The sequence below is a fragment of the Phalacrocorax carbo genome, chromosome 1 (assembly GCF_963921805.1).
Source record: "Phalacrocorax carbo chromosome 1, bPhaCar2.1, whole genome shotgun sequence".
Lineage (NCBI taxonomy): Eukaryota > Metazoa > Chordata > Aves > Suliformes > Phalacrocoracidae > Phalacrocorax > Phalacrocorax carbo.
In genome coordinates, this window is record NC_087513.1 from 78,818,133 (window position 1) to 78,833,049 (window position 14,917).

General features: G+C 39.8%; 1 protein-coding gene across 1 annotated transcript in view; it reads right to left on the bottom strand.

Annotated features, from left to right (window-relative positions):
- Window positions 1-608: 608 nt before the first annotated feature.
- The window catches only part of WNT7B (Wnt family member 7B), a 90,996-nt gene continuing 76,687 nt past the window's right edge, over window positions 609-14,917 (bottom strand). Inside the window, exon 4 of the mRNA XM_064461397.1 lies at window positions 609-4,042. Coding sequence (XP_064317467.1) covers window positions 3,563-4,042 — 480 coding nt within the window. The 3' untranslated portion in view covers window positions 609-3,562. The remainder of the gene's footprint in view (window positions 4,043-14,917) is intronic.

A 14,917-nucleotide genomic window follows, 5' to 3' on the forward strand; every position in this document is an offset into this window, starting at 1 on the left:
CAACTCAGTTCATTTTAATGAAGTTATTTTGGACTTAGTTCATGTGGAATTTGGCTATACCTTTATCTATAGCTGGATATCTTCCCTGAGGGGCAAATACAACAAAGGTTGTGCATTTTCCTTAGATTTCGTGTAATAAGACACTGTTCTCAGTTTTGAGGATGTTGCTACTATTTTGACCAAGGGAAGTGCTGTAAAATCTCTTAGGTCCAGACTCAGCTAGGTTTTCAGATGTGTCCATAACTTGCTGGAGTAAGCTGGAGCATGTGCAAGTGCTGAAGTCAGGGCCTTCAAGCATCTCTGCTACACCTCTTATTCCCCTCTCTTTGCTAACCTGTTATGTGAGGTTCATGGTGGAGAACCATTTTGGAGTCTGATGCTGCGTTTCTATTACAAAATATTTATCTCCTCATTTGAGCCACCCAAAGTCTCTGGTAGTAGCAAGGTTGGTGCTAGTGGCAGTTTCTCTGTACCACTGCTGTAGGTGGATGACTTTGGACTTTGATACCAAGCTCAGGCACATTCATTACTGTTTCTCATAAAACACAAAAACTGCTTTGGACTTGAAATCTGCCTATCATTTCTCATCCGGAGAAGCCTGTACACAAATGGCCTTTGCATAAGGCCTTGTTGCCTTCTTTCTTTTTCTAAATAAATAACAAACAAAAAGAAAGGGAACTAGAAGGGGGGAAAATTAAGTTTTAATGGAAACACATTTCATCTTTTGTTTTCTGCTTCTCATAAAACATTAACATAGTAAACAAATTGATCTTTGCTCTTAAATTCCTTAATAACATACAGTATTTTGAGTTTTATCATGGCTAAGGTATGGTTAACCCATGTTGTGTTGCTGGTCACATTCAAACCTCTATTGTCACAGTTCTTTGACATCAAACTACATTTTTTAAAATGAAAGTTGTTATGTAACCCACTTCTGTTCATAGACACCTTCGTTAAAAGGTCAACATTTTGGGGGGATGTTTCAATACATCAGTGGTAATGGTGTTTTCTGACCAAAACTACTTCTTCTTGGGACATAGTTCAAAGTCCATGCGTTTCTGTGGTCAGCCCCTGCTTTGTGCCATACAGTACCTTTCTGAATGCTGCTCCCCTGCATGAGCAAAGCTTTTATAGGATGCTCTGAAACGTTATATTCTAGACAGCTAATCCAATTGTAGGACTGTTACGATGGTGTTACAGTAGCTGACAAAGCTATTTGAAATAGGGGTATGTAAAAAAGAAGAGAAAGTGTCGCTTTGGTCCACTTTTCAGAGTGGTTGGTGTTATAATATATAACCTTTTTTTTTCTTTTTTTAACGCAGTGTAGTTCACAATAATTTAAAATACTCTATAGACATTTAAACGATATACAATAATATAACTTAATTGGATTCCTCAATTGTACTTAACAAATACTATTCTAATATATTTACAGTATCTAGTACCATAAGACTGTGCATTACTGTGCTTGGGAGCTTTATTTGCTTCCTGTCAAGAATGTAGTGAAAGTACAGTATATCACTATTATTCAACAACAATACCCATGAATTAAAGGGACTTTAAATTATACGGAGTGACTCTAGCATTTTCAGGGCCCCCTGTTGACTTCTGCAGAGTTGCACTCGTTCACACCGTGGCTGGTATTTAAAAACCAACAGCAACAACAAAAAAAAATTAGCTCTTCAATTTTGGATTGCTCTGAGAGACTCATCAATGGGGTCTGATTTTCAGAGGTAAGTGCTTGGGGTCAGAAAGGCAGGTCCACATGAGTGGTCAAATGAAGGTCCCCAGACGATGAGTTACTTTTGATAATGCAGGTCCATAAATTACAGAGGTAATCCCGGCTCATTCATATATCCAGCATGGGAGCTGGTGGAACTGTAGCTCCACCAGCCCCTTGCCCCAAGAGCACCATGTGGTGTGGCAAGTGCTCCCATGTCAGGTGGGGAGGGCTCATGGCTGTGCAGTCCCTCAATAAAAGCAATAAAATGATAAAAAAGCTAGAAATGCAGATATGCAGACATTAGGAAATTTTTAATCCAAGTTTTCAGAAAATCAGGCAGGGAACCTTGCTACAGGCAAACATTTTTGTGATTAAATGTGCTGTGTTGTAAGTGGGCCTATCTGGCTCTTGGGGTTAAAACCGCTAGATTTTACAGTAGTAAAATATCTGAGGATTTTTTTAAAAATCTCTCATAGGGAGACGATGTGTGAATTATAATTGAGTGCTGGTGTAAAAAGTCAGCTTCTTTCTTAACATTCATCTATTTACCTGGGCCTACATTACTGCCAACCTTAGAATAATGACGACACAGACTAACACAAATTTTAGCTCTCTTATGCTCGTGAAGCCACCACAGCTCACAGGTTGCAGAAACCAATCTCAGCTACCATGTTTTTACTAACTTTTCAGTTCATACAGAGCATAAGTTATTTAAAACTGTTGGTAATGTTAACTTTCAACCATTAAAGGCAAAATGTAATGCTTGGAAGATCCTGCCAGTGCATTTAATGGCAAAGCAAAACCTTTGATATTTGTCAAAGCACGTCTTTGTATCCTAAAACTCCCTACAAGGAGCTGAGGGCAGGTGCTTCATGCCTCAAGCCTGAGTGTAAAAAAAGTCATTCTTATTCAGGAGGCAAGCGGGAAAAGTCTTTATCAAGCATTTGTAACCACAGTTTCATGTGATCTTTTTTGCTCAGTTCTGGTAATTGCTTAAGGCCTACAGTAATTGAACTCTCTAATAGTGGAGTGACAACAGATCAGTAGCATTGAAGAACTTAGGGAGAACCAAATACAAAAATCATAAAGTCAGAGTTCCAATAAGTTTACATTTAGTACAGAATTAAGACATAGCTACCCGTTAGTGCTTAGAATTTTTTGATACTATTAAAAACATAAATAATTATTTTTAATGTTCATTCAAAGAGTTCCAGTGTCACTGGCAGTTGATGTAATTTTGCGAATGTTATTTTTTCAAACTGATAGTGGAGTATTTCCGCCATAGACTTTGCCTCCCTACCAGTTTTCTCTCTACCTGCTTTCTTAGAAATTTAGTTTTTTGCAGCAAGACTGCTGTGTTCTAGTCAGTGAAGATTTCATTTTCTTAAAAAAAAAGTGTCTTTATTTGCACAGGGCTCCGTGTTTCTGTTGTTGTAAAATAGAAGAAAGTGTCTTTTTCTTTTAAATTCCATGGGAGCTGCAATGCAATCAGCTTCTCTGATATGTATAACTTAAAGCACTTACTAGGAGAACTCTACAACACCAGATTGTAGTTTAAAAAAAAAAAAAAAAACCAAACAAAAGAGAGAGAAAGTATCATGTGGTTATCAACATCACCTTAATCCTGTTGCCCTTGTTTCCAAAGTAGTTACAACCGCCAGCCAGCCAAAATGCACCATCCTTAGAAGTGTAAGTAGTGGGAGGGATTGGTTGTTGTGGTGTTGGTTGGTCTTTTTTTCCCAAAGAAGAGTAGATGTGCAAAATGATGCTGTCGTCGTTTGTTGTACCCCACTTTCTCCACTCGTGGTGATTTGTTCTGTTCATTTGCACGTGATGCCGTTATTTGCAGGTGAACACCTCTGTCCGCTCGCTACACGTGTTGCACTTCACAAAGCAGCACCAGTGGAATTTGCAATTGCATTGCCACACCTTGGTGTACTGGTGTGTGTTGTACCCTCTTCCACAGCACATCATGTCGCACCCATCCGCGTTGGGAGAGGTACGGTTGCAGAGTCGTCCCTGGGTACCGACGCTCCCTGTGGAAGCATCTTCCTCACAGTAGTTGGGTGACTTTTCGATATACACTAAATCTGTTTCCATGGGTTTCTGGTAACTCTTGATCTGCTTGATCTTCAGGAAGGTTGGCTGCCTTAGTCTACTGGCTCGTACCACCTCCACCTGCACTGCAGCATTGTATTTCTCTTTCAAAATATATCCAATCTCTCTGAATTTAGGAAGCGTGGTCCAGCAGGTCTTAGTAGTACAGGAACCTGAAACTCCATGGCACTTGCACTCCAATTTCATTCTCTCTTCGAGAACCTATGTGTACAGACATTTACATACCGTTACTGCAGGAAAACAGTATTGCAGCCTTGCCTCAATCTGAGCCTGTTCATATGGATATTCATTACTGCTGGTTGAAATTTTCTTAAATGCATGCTCATAAATCTTCTCACCTCCCAGCAGAATGCTTGTAACACATTTTGTTTTACATGGCGCTTGGTCAGAAGCACAGCATTTTGTAATTTTTATTAAAAAACATTTGCGTTCTGCTTCCAAATATTGAAGAATATTTACTTAAATTTCAGAAAACATGTCTTCAGAGCCAAAGTCATTAATGGATTCCAGTAACTTAAAAAAAATTTTCAAACCATTTACATTTTGGAAACAGAAAAAGAAAAAGCATTTTAAGATTCAGAATATTTAATCTTTAATTGCTTTAAGTATTGTTCAAAGAATGTTTAAAAAATCTTAACCAGCTTTAATATCACAGAACAATACATACTCTGTGGCTGAATAGGCATTCATGCTCACTGCATAATTAAAAATTTTGTCTATACTAGCAGTAGTAATACCAACATACCTATTAACTATTCCACAGAGCACACCATCCCCTTTAAAAGCAGCACTCCTTGCAGTATCTAGCCCAAATATCAAGCAAATGTTCCAGCACAAATACATCTTTTGCACCAGGGCAATTATTGCACAATGTCAGAGGAAATAAAATCCCCTGAAGGGTCCTGCTAAGCTGTGAGCCAAAGAGAAGTGGAAGTATTTATTACTGCTATTGCTAGAGGATGTTAACCTGGAGGAGGTTAATCCAGCATCAAATAGTCCCTATAAGGGACACAAACTGGTGGGTGCTCGGGATCATGCTCTGCTTCCAACCTCCCACCTCCACTGCAACCAAGTTGCACCATGGCTGGCACATCCTTCCTGGCGTGCGCCTGGGGCAGGGCAAGCAGATGCCCGCCTGCTCCATGTGCTCAGCGGAGGGGAAACCGGCCTCACGGAAGCGCCTCTCTGTTTCTCTGCCCTCACGCTACCACTTAAGCCTGACCACAATTACACCCACAGTCATCATTAGCTTATGAAAATCAGGGCCTAAGAACAAAGCAAACTGATCTTTCCCCTTCGCAATGGGATGCTAACAAAGAAATATGAGCTACCGAGCTTGTCTTAAAGCATTACTGATGCTGCAGACCATCTCCTGTAGTGGTTTCATTGCTGATCCCAGAACATGACTGAAATGGGCAAAGGATAAAAGGGCCGAAATCTGAGTACAATGGCATAATGAAGTAGAAGGGAAGTAAAAAATGCTTACTGCTTAAGAAACTGGCCTTAAAATAAAAGCTGTACAGATCTGGTTATCCCTGCAAATAGAGGGCACCCTCCTGAGTTGTTCGAGTTTCACTTAAATTGTATGTTTTGTTTTTTCCCAAATTTCTGGGGTTTCAGTATTCAAGAGAATATTTGGTTTTGATTTGCTCTTGCCAACATACAGTAGCAAGTACAAGGTAGCTGATCATCTTATTCAAAAACATCTTAGACCTTCTGGAACCACAGGCTTTCCCAGGTCAAGGTTAAGTTAGCCTTTCAGAGGCAGAAAAGGTGATTTCCAGAAAGGTTTACTGGATTAGGGAAGAAGCTACTATAGCTGCAACTACTCTAAAAAGAAAATCAACAAGGCTATGATGAGCTACTTTTTATGGACACTGGAAAGGCCACTGCTCTCCAATAAACTGTACCACCTTTCTGGCTTCCTTACAGGAAAAAAAATGCTGGAAAACTTGATGCCTTCTGCTGTGGCAGCTGCATTCCAGTAGCAGTAAGTAGAGGGATGCCTTATGAAATACTCCAGGGTCTTTCAGGAGTCATCATCTGTCTCTACTTCATGCCTGTGCAGAAGAATGCCATTTTTCAAAGACCCCCAAAAAAAGATTCCTACCCTGTTCCACAAACAAAATGGGTTAAAATAATCTATCGATATTTAGATGTGCATGTATATATATAAACATATATGCATATATACATATGTTTATTTGTGTATATTTACACACTTAAATTGCTTGTAAGTTTTTCTTGGTATTGCTGAAATACATTTTTTCCATTAGTCTGATTTCTACAGCTCTCTTTTTCAACCACTGAACAGCATACAGTTGCAGCCACAAGCACTGCAGCAAAATCCATGACAAAATGTGGACGGTGACAACCTCCTCTACACGTTCACCACAAAGCACTGTAGAATCTAAGGACTTCTAGGAAAGCATTACCAAAAGGATAGATCTGCTCCTTTTCTCCCTAAGTAGTAAATCTTGGTGAAGAGCAATCTTGTGGTTTAGTACGGATTTTGTCAGGTTCTGCACGTGTTTGTGATGTCTGTTTTTTGGTTGAAAAGGTCAAGTCATTAACTTGCTCAGAGTGGGAGGAGGTTAAGCTTGTGAGGCTCCTTATTCTTGTGTGGGCTCAACAACCCTGGACACTGTTCCAAGGACCCTCCATCTCTGTCACTGAACTGATTCCCTCTACAACAGAAAGTGTCACTGTTCCTGAAAGACAAAGATATTACCCGTTCTGGTGTCCTGGGTGATACCTTTGTGTATATATATTTATATATGGAGGCGTGCGTGTCTGTGTGTGCGTGTGTTTGCCTGCACGTGTGCATTTGGTTGAGATGCTGCCATTTATACACAGCTCTGCCTGGCACCCTCTGTAGTACCTCTCCAGCAACTTCATCCTCAGTCTTGATTTCTTTTTGTTGTTGTTGTCTTTCTGAAGATCCACTTTCATGAGTCAAGTTGCTATACAGAAATCTAATTTCACTGCTGTATTTTTTCAAAGTTTCCTACTGCTTATGATGGTGGAAGAACTTGCAAATGCAAGCCATACAGGCTCAAAAAAGCACAAGTTTCAAAAAGTATTAATTCATGATCCTGAAGCCAATCTTGCAGGTTTTGTTTTTTTTTTTTTTTTTTGAAGGCTTCTCTCATGAATGTGGAATGCTTGGGGTTACAACACTGAGTGCAGGCCCAATCATCAGGTAGTTAAATTCCTGAATGCTATAATTTGTGTGCCCACAGTCAGCTGTGGGTATAGAATTGTGCCCAAAAACTTGGAGGTCAGGGAATACAAGGCCCAAACTAAGCAGATTCTAAGTAAGATATTTTTTTCCCTCTTTCCACCAAGATGCTGCAGAGCATTCCTCTTTGCTGGCAAGCCAGCACGCTCCGGCTTTCCCAGAGGTACGTCTGTAAAGCCCCATGAGGTGCCATGTGGAGGTCCCCACATACGCCCTGGTGCTGCTGCTTTGCAGCTTACCGTGTAGATGGCAAGCCGCACCTTGCTGCGTGGTATCTTGAGCAGCTTTCCACTTGCTAGCAAGGTGCTACTGGACCTGGCGATGGTGGCAGGATTTGACCCTGTTCACTCAATGCTGTGAATGACGAGCAGCTAATGTTTTCCTTCCTAAATGTCCCTCCAGCTCCGTATTCCTCAGCAAAATTCTCATCAAAGCTTTGACCCTGAGGCTTAAAGGTACTTATTTACTCAAATCTAATACATTATGCTGAGCTAGGTGCCTGACTAAAGATTGAAAATCATTAGCTCGTATGACCCACTCTCTCAGCAGTTTCATTTGTCATACGTCACTGCCTCGTATCTAATCTTGAATGGTTTACAGCAAGATCTACCTCCCAAAGCAAATTCTCATCGTTGGACTGTGCTGCCTCAGACTAATCGTAGGAACATTCCTTAGGTCCCTTTTCCACATACAAGCCCACTCCCACCCCAGTAACATCTTGCCAAGTAAAATTTTCTAACTACTGCTACTTTGTTAAATGAATTGTGAAATATAATGTTAAAACTTTCTTATCCCACATATTTTTATACCTATATAAATCATACACTGAAAATGCAATTTGAAGGTTGTCCGCTGCCAGTTAAGTAGAAAAAGGCTTGCAAAGACTGAAATAAAACAAAATGATATGCATGAAAAGAAATTATTTTCTTCAAGTTCCATATCTAGACCCAACTGCATAACATCAGATACAGTTTCTGTACATATTAAAAATCCTATCTGGATAAAATATGGAAAAACAATAGTAACATTTTGTGTGTGTTTGTTTTGGCTTGCCTTTTCTGGTTTGTGTTTTCCTTAGTGGAAATGCACATTTCTGGACCATATGTTTAATGTAACGAAGTCCGTATTACTTTTTGACTGCCATATCAAATAGAAATAGAAGACTTCAGGAGTTTTCCTCCATCAAATATGCAAGTGAACAACATTTGTTTTGGGTAATACCAGTACCAAAAGGGATGAATCCTGCTCATAAGGTGTCACCACCCCTTTGATACTCAAGCAGCTGCAGCCATGCAAGCCGGTGGTGTATGGGCACTGCCTCGCCTTAGTCTCAGTGCAGCCTGGAGTCCACCACTGCTGACAAATGCTGATCTCATGGACCCATCTGGGAAACAAAGTTGGGTTTGTTTGTGTTTGGCTTTTCAACTCAAATTCTTCTGAAGAAAATTTTCAACTCAAATAGCCAGAGGTGTACCTAACATTAGTACAGTGTAATACTACTCCTCTAATACAAATGTCCTAAAAATATTCTTCATTAGTAGCAGATCATAGAGCACAAAATTGAGCAGCTCATGTCATGTCTCCTCAGGTGGTGCCCAGCCCGTGAAGAGAACACATGGAGCCAGTGGGAGAGGAATATGGGTGCTTCATATTTTTCTGAAATTTTTCTGATATTTTTCTTCATTTTATGCATAGCTGCATATTTTTCTTTCTGCTCCTCCCTGAGGCCACTCCGTCAAGCATCAAAACAGTATTTATAGTCTGTGGGATGGGAGATGAGGAACTGAATTACTGTACTCCCTCTGTTGTCACATCCCTAGTTTTCTTACTGTTTAGTTTGATGGGAGCAGGGAGCCTCTGCTTTGCAGTGGGTCAGTATCTAGCCAGGGAGATGGCTTTTCCCTGGCACTGGCCAGGGCTCAGCAGGCCTGGGGACCCTCTGGCATACAATTCACCTCCTCCTGCCCTTCACCTGCCTCCTTAGGTAAGGCACCCACTCATGTAGTATTCCCACTGAATGCATTAAAAAAAACTGAAGGTGGCCCACTGCTCCCTTTACCCAAGTTCTCCTCTTGGCTAGCAGTAAAATAAGTTTGGGATTTTGAGAACTGCTGCCCACCAGGTGAAAGTCCCTACTATTATGAGGGCCTCTTCCCTACCTTCTAGAAGAGAAGAAAATAGCCACTAAGTTTGAGCAATAAACCACTGCAATGGATTAAAACTTTCTGAAATGTATTGTTGCGGTGACATGTTGCAAAAAGCAAAAATCTTGAGAATCATTCCCAAACCAAGTGCAATTGTAGTATTTCATTCTTATTTCTATGGAATTTGCTGTAAAGCTTGATGGTAAAAATTTTAATATCATCTTAAAGAGTTAAAAATATAGCTGTTTTTATTTTGTCAGGCGGTATAGAGCTGTCAGGTTTGAGAGGGGGCAGTAATATTTTACTAGATGGATGTTATTTGTCTTGCATATATTGCATGGTATGCCTGGGCATGCGCATTTCTAGAATAAAACCGTTTAGCAAGTCCTAAAATATTTGGCTATTCCCCCCTCTAATTTTAAAGCAAAATGTTCAAAAAGTAGGATAGTACCAGATGTAGCTTCTGGCAGTCAATGTTAAGGGTGTGTTTCTGGAAGAAAAAATAGGCTAGTAAATCTAGCCCAACTGGAAGCAGGAGAACTATCCTCATGAGATTTTGAGCCAAAGCTTGCATATTCAGGACATATGGATAAGCATTAGTTATCCATCCAACCCACCCAAGCTGTAACACCAAACTTTTTGAAATTGGATTTATATCTGTCTGCAAATCAATTTAAGTGGGAAAGTGGAAAGTATGCCATGAAGCACAACTATTGAAAGCTTTTCTTTCATGAGTGCTCTCGCAAGGGATATGCAGTGAAATAGTTTGTCTCTTTTAAAGAAAGAAACTTTCAGCAAATGATGGACTCGGGGCTGTAAAACCTGGAAAGTCACATTCTTTAAATCGCTGGAATGACTTAGAAAACAAAGTCACATTTTAAAGAATATTTTGGGATTAAAAGAGCACAAAATTAGTTGGCTTTCAGTTTTAAAACTGGGATTCAGCCTCCACTGTGACTTTGGAGCATTTCATCCAGAGTCGTCTTCTAGGGATGGCTTCTAATTTTTATGTCCTGTCAGGTGACAGTGAGAGCAGTTTGCAAGGTACCAGGGCATGCTGTGCATCTTGCAGAAGTGAGTGTATTAATTTAAGTATTTCATGTGGGGTGAAGTGAACTGACACTTTCTTACATATTTTATGCACAGACATTACATAAATATGTATAAATCTACATAAATAGGTACACATACACATAGCCTACATACATATATGTGTGTGTGCTTATATATAATGTGAATGGTGACCAACCAATTACCTCATTGGCTGTTCTACCACCAAAATTTGTCAGAAAAAAAAATCCTTCCCAGTACCACGGTCCTGGGGCACCAGGAACTGTGAGAACGAGCCATGGCTTAGATGGAAATGTTCTCCCAAGTAATTGAATAATGTCTTCTAAAGAGGGTCTGATTATTTTTTTTTGTCCCCACACTCTTTTTGTTTCAAATGTAAAATAAGATGATGTCATCTTCCAGGCATTCAAAAAAAAAAAAAAAAACCCACAACAAGAAAAACCCATTGACATTACAAAGGAATAAATATTGGGATGGTACCAGGCTGAGCTGCTGGCAGTCAGTGTGATGGGTGTGTTTCTGGAAGGGATAGAAATAGGCTAGCTTTTTCTCCACATAACCACAGTCATTGTCTATCATAAGAGTCTAATTGATTGATAAACTGTTAGAAACATTTCTTTTCTTCTTTTTGGTAAAAGCTATGATCTGCTACTAATTTGTCAGCTTGTTCTTTTAGCTCCCCCCTTAAAAACAAACAAACAGAAAAACCCATTTTTATAATTGAGATTCCCCATGAGAGCTGGTCATTGTTTTGAAGCTTTCAACAAAATGTTAAGATTAATGGTGTGCATTCCCAGATGTTACTCTTTCTAAGTTAATTTATCCCAGAATAAAGATACTTGTTTCTAAAAATACATGGTAGAAAGCCGTCTCATAAAACAGCATCAAAGCTTACTTGGTTTTGTTGGTATTTAATTTTTCATTACTCTATCAAAGTTTTGCCCACAGATCTCTCTGTAATCATTCAGATTTGCAACAAGCCATTCTTTCAGTAATGTTTGCATTAGACTTACACTAGTCTTCCTTTGGGGGCTTGTTTTCATTTACCACACTTGTACTTTCCATCCTGAATCATAGTGGCCATTTAATAACTGATGGTGAAGTTAGCTGCTTCGCTCTTTTACGCAGCATGGCGCTGTTTTGCCGCAAAGCATAAATCTTCCATCAGTAGCACCTCATGTCACCAGGAATTGCTAAGCATTCGTTTCTTCCAAATGGCACTGATGGCAAGTTTGTTATTTTGTCACTGGTGCTGTTCATTACAAAGTTGCTAGAAACCTCACAAATTTGCCTATTAACTGAAAAAATTCTTGGAAATGCAATGCAGAGCAATTAGGGGCTGCATTCTTTCCAGAGTCATCAGAAATTGCCTGAAAAGCCTAAATATCATCTGTTTTCAAGGATGTACTTTGTCAGAGTGTTGTGCTGAGCATCTCAGCTCCAGTCACAAAGAGCCCCCAAAACTTTCCCCCCCATCTGCTTGCAAAGTTTGTGCAATTATTTATATAGCGTGCTGGTTTTTCCTCAAAGAGACATTCCTAAGGACTTTATTTTTAACAACAGTGAAATACCAGCAGGCTGCCTTTTGAGAACATCCCTATGAGAGCAAAACATTATTGTCACTGCTATAGTTACAAATGCCTCTGACTCCCAGGCACATCTGGGTCAAGTGCTGGAAAAGATTGAGGATGGGCAAAATTCCTGCCCTGGGGCATGAAAAATTCTGTGTGATTGTATAAGAAAGCATCCAAATAATTGCTCTGGGGGTAAAAGTGCTGGTCAGAGTCCTGGGTAATGATCCTAGCAATGATCTTCTGGGCACCTGGCAGAGGTCTAGTGAGGTCATCAGGGGCCTTCCATTGACTTCAGAGAAATTTGGAAATAACTATAGGTGGGGTTGCGAGCTCTTTGCATCCTTTTTTCTTCGTGTTTCTGTATTAGGAGACTCTGGGATTTAAAGAGAAGACTAAAATGAAGATAGCAGATTTATTGGCTAATTATTATTGGTCTTATCTAACTTAAAAAGCCAGTTCGGTATGAACTAAGCCAGGACTGAATAAGAACTCTGAGCCTTACAGTTACAGGTGTAAATGTGGGGTGTTTTTTAATAGTGAAAGTTCTGTGAAATATAAGACCTTGGGAAATGGACCGACGTTCATAAAATCAAATTGTTGGATTTTTTTTCACTGTACCAGTTTTGATAAGATTGAACTGTAACTAAGAAATATTTTAATGGTTGGCAGAATCTCTGTAGGAAGCTACAAAAGCATGTATTTCCTTTACTGTCTTGGCATTCCCGCCCCAAGGTTGTAAAGGTTATTTGAGAACTTCTGAAACAACAAAGAATTAAAAAATATTCTGAGTTGCCTGTGGTCTCCTTCTTACCTCTTACTCCTATTCATAACAAGGGAAAAATTACCTTACTTTTGTTCTTAATAATAGCAGTCATGAACCAGAAGCTTGGCTCCAAACTGTTTGCGAATTTCAAGAGAAGCCTCATGCAGATCAGCAGGACAGTACTGACAGTCTTACTCAGAGAGGTATAAGCATTTCCCAGTTATATTGTGAAATTTTGGAAGGGGAAAGGGGTAAGGTGGAGGTTCAGTGTTGTGATTCAGCAAGTGTCCAAGCATAAATGCAGTATTTCTGACTTGAGTGTGAATAAGGACCGTGTGGAGTATGTCAGAGTGACATCCACACATACGCAAAATTTCCTGGTTTCTGATTTTGTTTCAGGCTCACAATCCAGGTTTATGCAGGATTCCCAAAACTGCCCAGTTTCAGGTGGATGTTGGTCAGATTTCAAGTTTGCCTGGATTCTCAGAAGGGATTTGTGATTTTTTGTTGAAATTGAACAAAACTCTGTGGCTGCTTTCTTAAAGGTCCAACCCAGAAAACAAAGAAAACATATTCTTGTTTCCAGAGTTCTGTTCTAACCTTAAGTTTCAGTCTCACAGTCAATATGTCTAATTTATACAAATAGCAGATTATCTCAGATGAACAAAAATCACTAAGTATTATATACTGTACAACTTTGCATATTCATTTCATGGGAATGTATGGAATTATTACCAACATTATTTCTAAGCATGACCCCCAAACCATCTTTTATATGAGCGCATTCCTCAGGATTTGATGGATTGTACTTAAAAACAAAAAGAAAAAGCTGCACCAAATCCTTTCAGTCATCCTTATTTTTTGAAAGTGATATGATGCATTAATGCTTACAATGAAAATATATGGGTACAAATAACACCTGAAAATTGCCAACAACAAAAGAGTGGATAAATTCCAAAATACTATTTATAAAAAAATTTACTTGGAAAAAACCCAACCCTATGTTGTCAGTATTTACAAGCCTTTTTATTCCTGTCTCAAAAATGTGAAAGTAAGCGTTATAATTTGTTTTTGCAAGAACATTTGCAGAAAGTTAAGTTTTTAGAAGTGTTAAAAGAAATATATTTGCATGAATGCTACTACCAGAAGTATCTGTAAAAACACACACTTTTTTGGTTTATGTCCCCCTGCTTATGAAATTCTGATGAAGAGTATAAATATAATTAGCGTAACAAGAATCAGCAATGTGGTCTAGTGGTTACTGGACTATATTTACCACCGGGGGACCTGGGATCCGTGCCTGGCTCAGATACTGAGTCGCCTTCTGTCTTTGGGCAAGGGGCTTCACTATTCTCCATCTATGCATACGCTTTTGCTCTTTTGTCCTTTTTTCACATCTAGACTGTGACATGTTCAAAACAGGACATGCATCAGCATCTCTGTGGGAGTGGCACAGTGCCCACCACAGTGGGTTGGCTGTTTAAGCAGGGATCATAATGCATCTAGCAGCAATAAATGCTCCATTGCAAGTTTAGCATGTGACTTCCATCTTATTTTGCATCCACATGCAATGCATGATGCCAAGGTGAAATGTCCAGGCTAAGAGAAGTGATCAGACCTGGAGCCAGTCTTCCAAGCTGCAGTACAGCAGTATGAGGTGTTCTTACCCTCTAAACAGAGCAAGTTTGGGGAAAAAAAAAGACTGTGCCCATCTTAAGGACGTTTTTCGGTCTGGCTCTTCAGTCAGCTGTCTCCTCCACATCTGGAGACCTCAGTATCAAGCATCAATCCAGTATTGGTCCTGTCTCTACACTTGAGAGCGTGCCCCCTAACTGGTCTCTTTCACCATGCTGATTTTATATAAAACTTCCATCCCAATGGATAACTGCCCATACACCACCTTCAGTTTCAGCGCACAACCAACTGCAATCCCCAGGAGGTTTTGTTGCATGGACTGGGTGTTAAGAAGCGTTCTCCAAAATGCAGGCAGTGACGTAATTGTACTGCTTCTGTCACTGCCCATTCAACCATCTCTGCCCACCTCAGCATCTAGTGCTCGGTGTAGGACTGAAAGCACACACTGGTTTAGAGGAGGAAATTTCAGTCTAACTTTGGGGGCTAGGTGCGGAGGAGTCGTATATTGGAGTCTCCTACAACACTGGAGGGTAGAAGCAGCATTTTTTTACTGGGGGGTAAACACTTTGAAGGGTATAGTAAAATCTCTCCTGAGGTAGGTATGTACAATGCAGAAAGATTTGTTAAATTTCTTAAAGGGCAAGATCT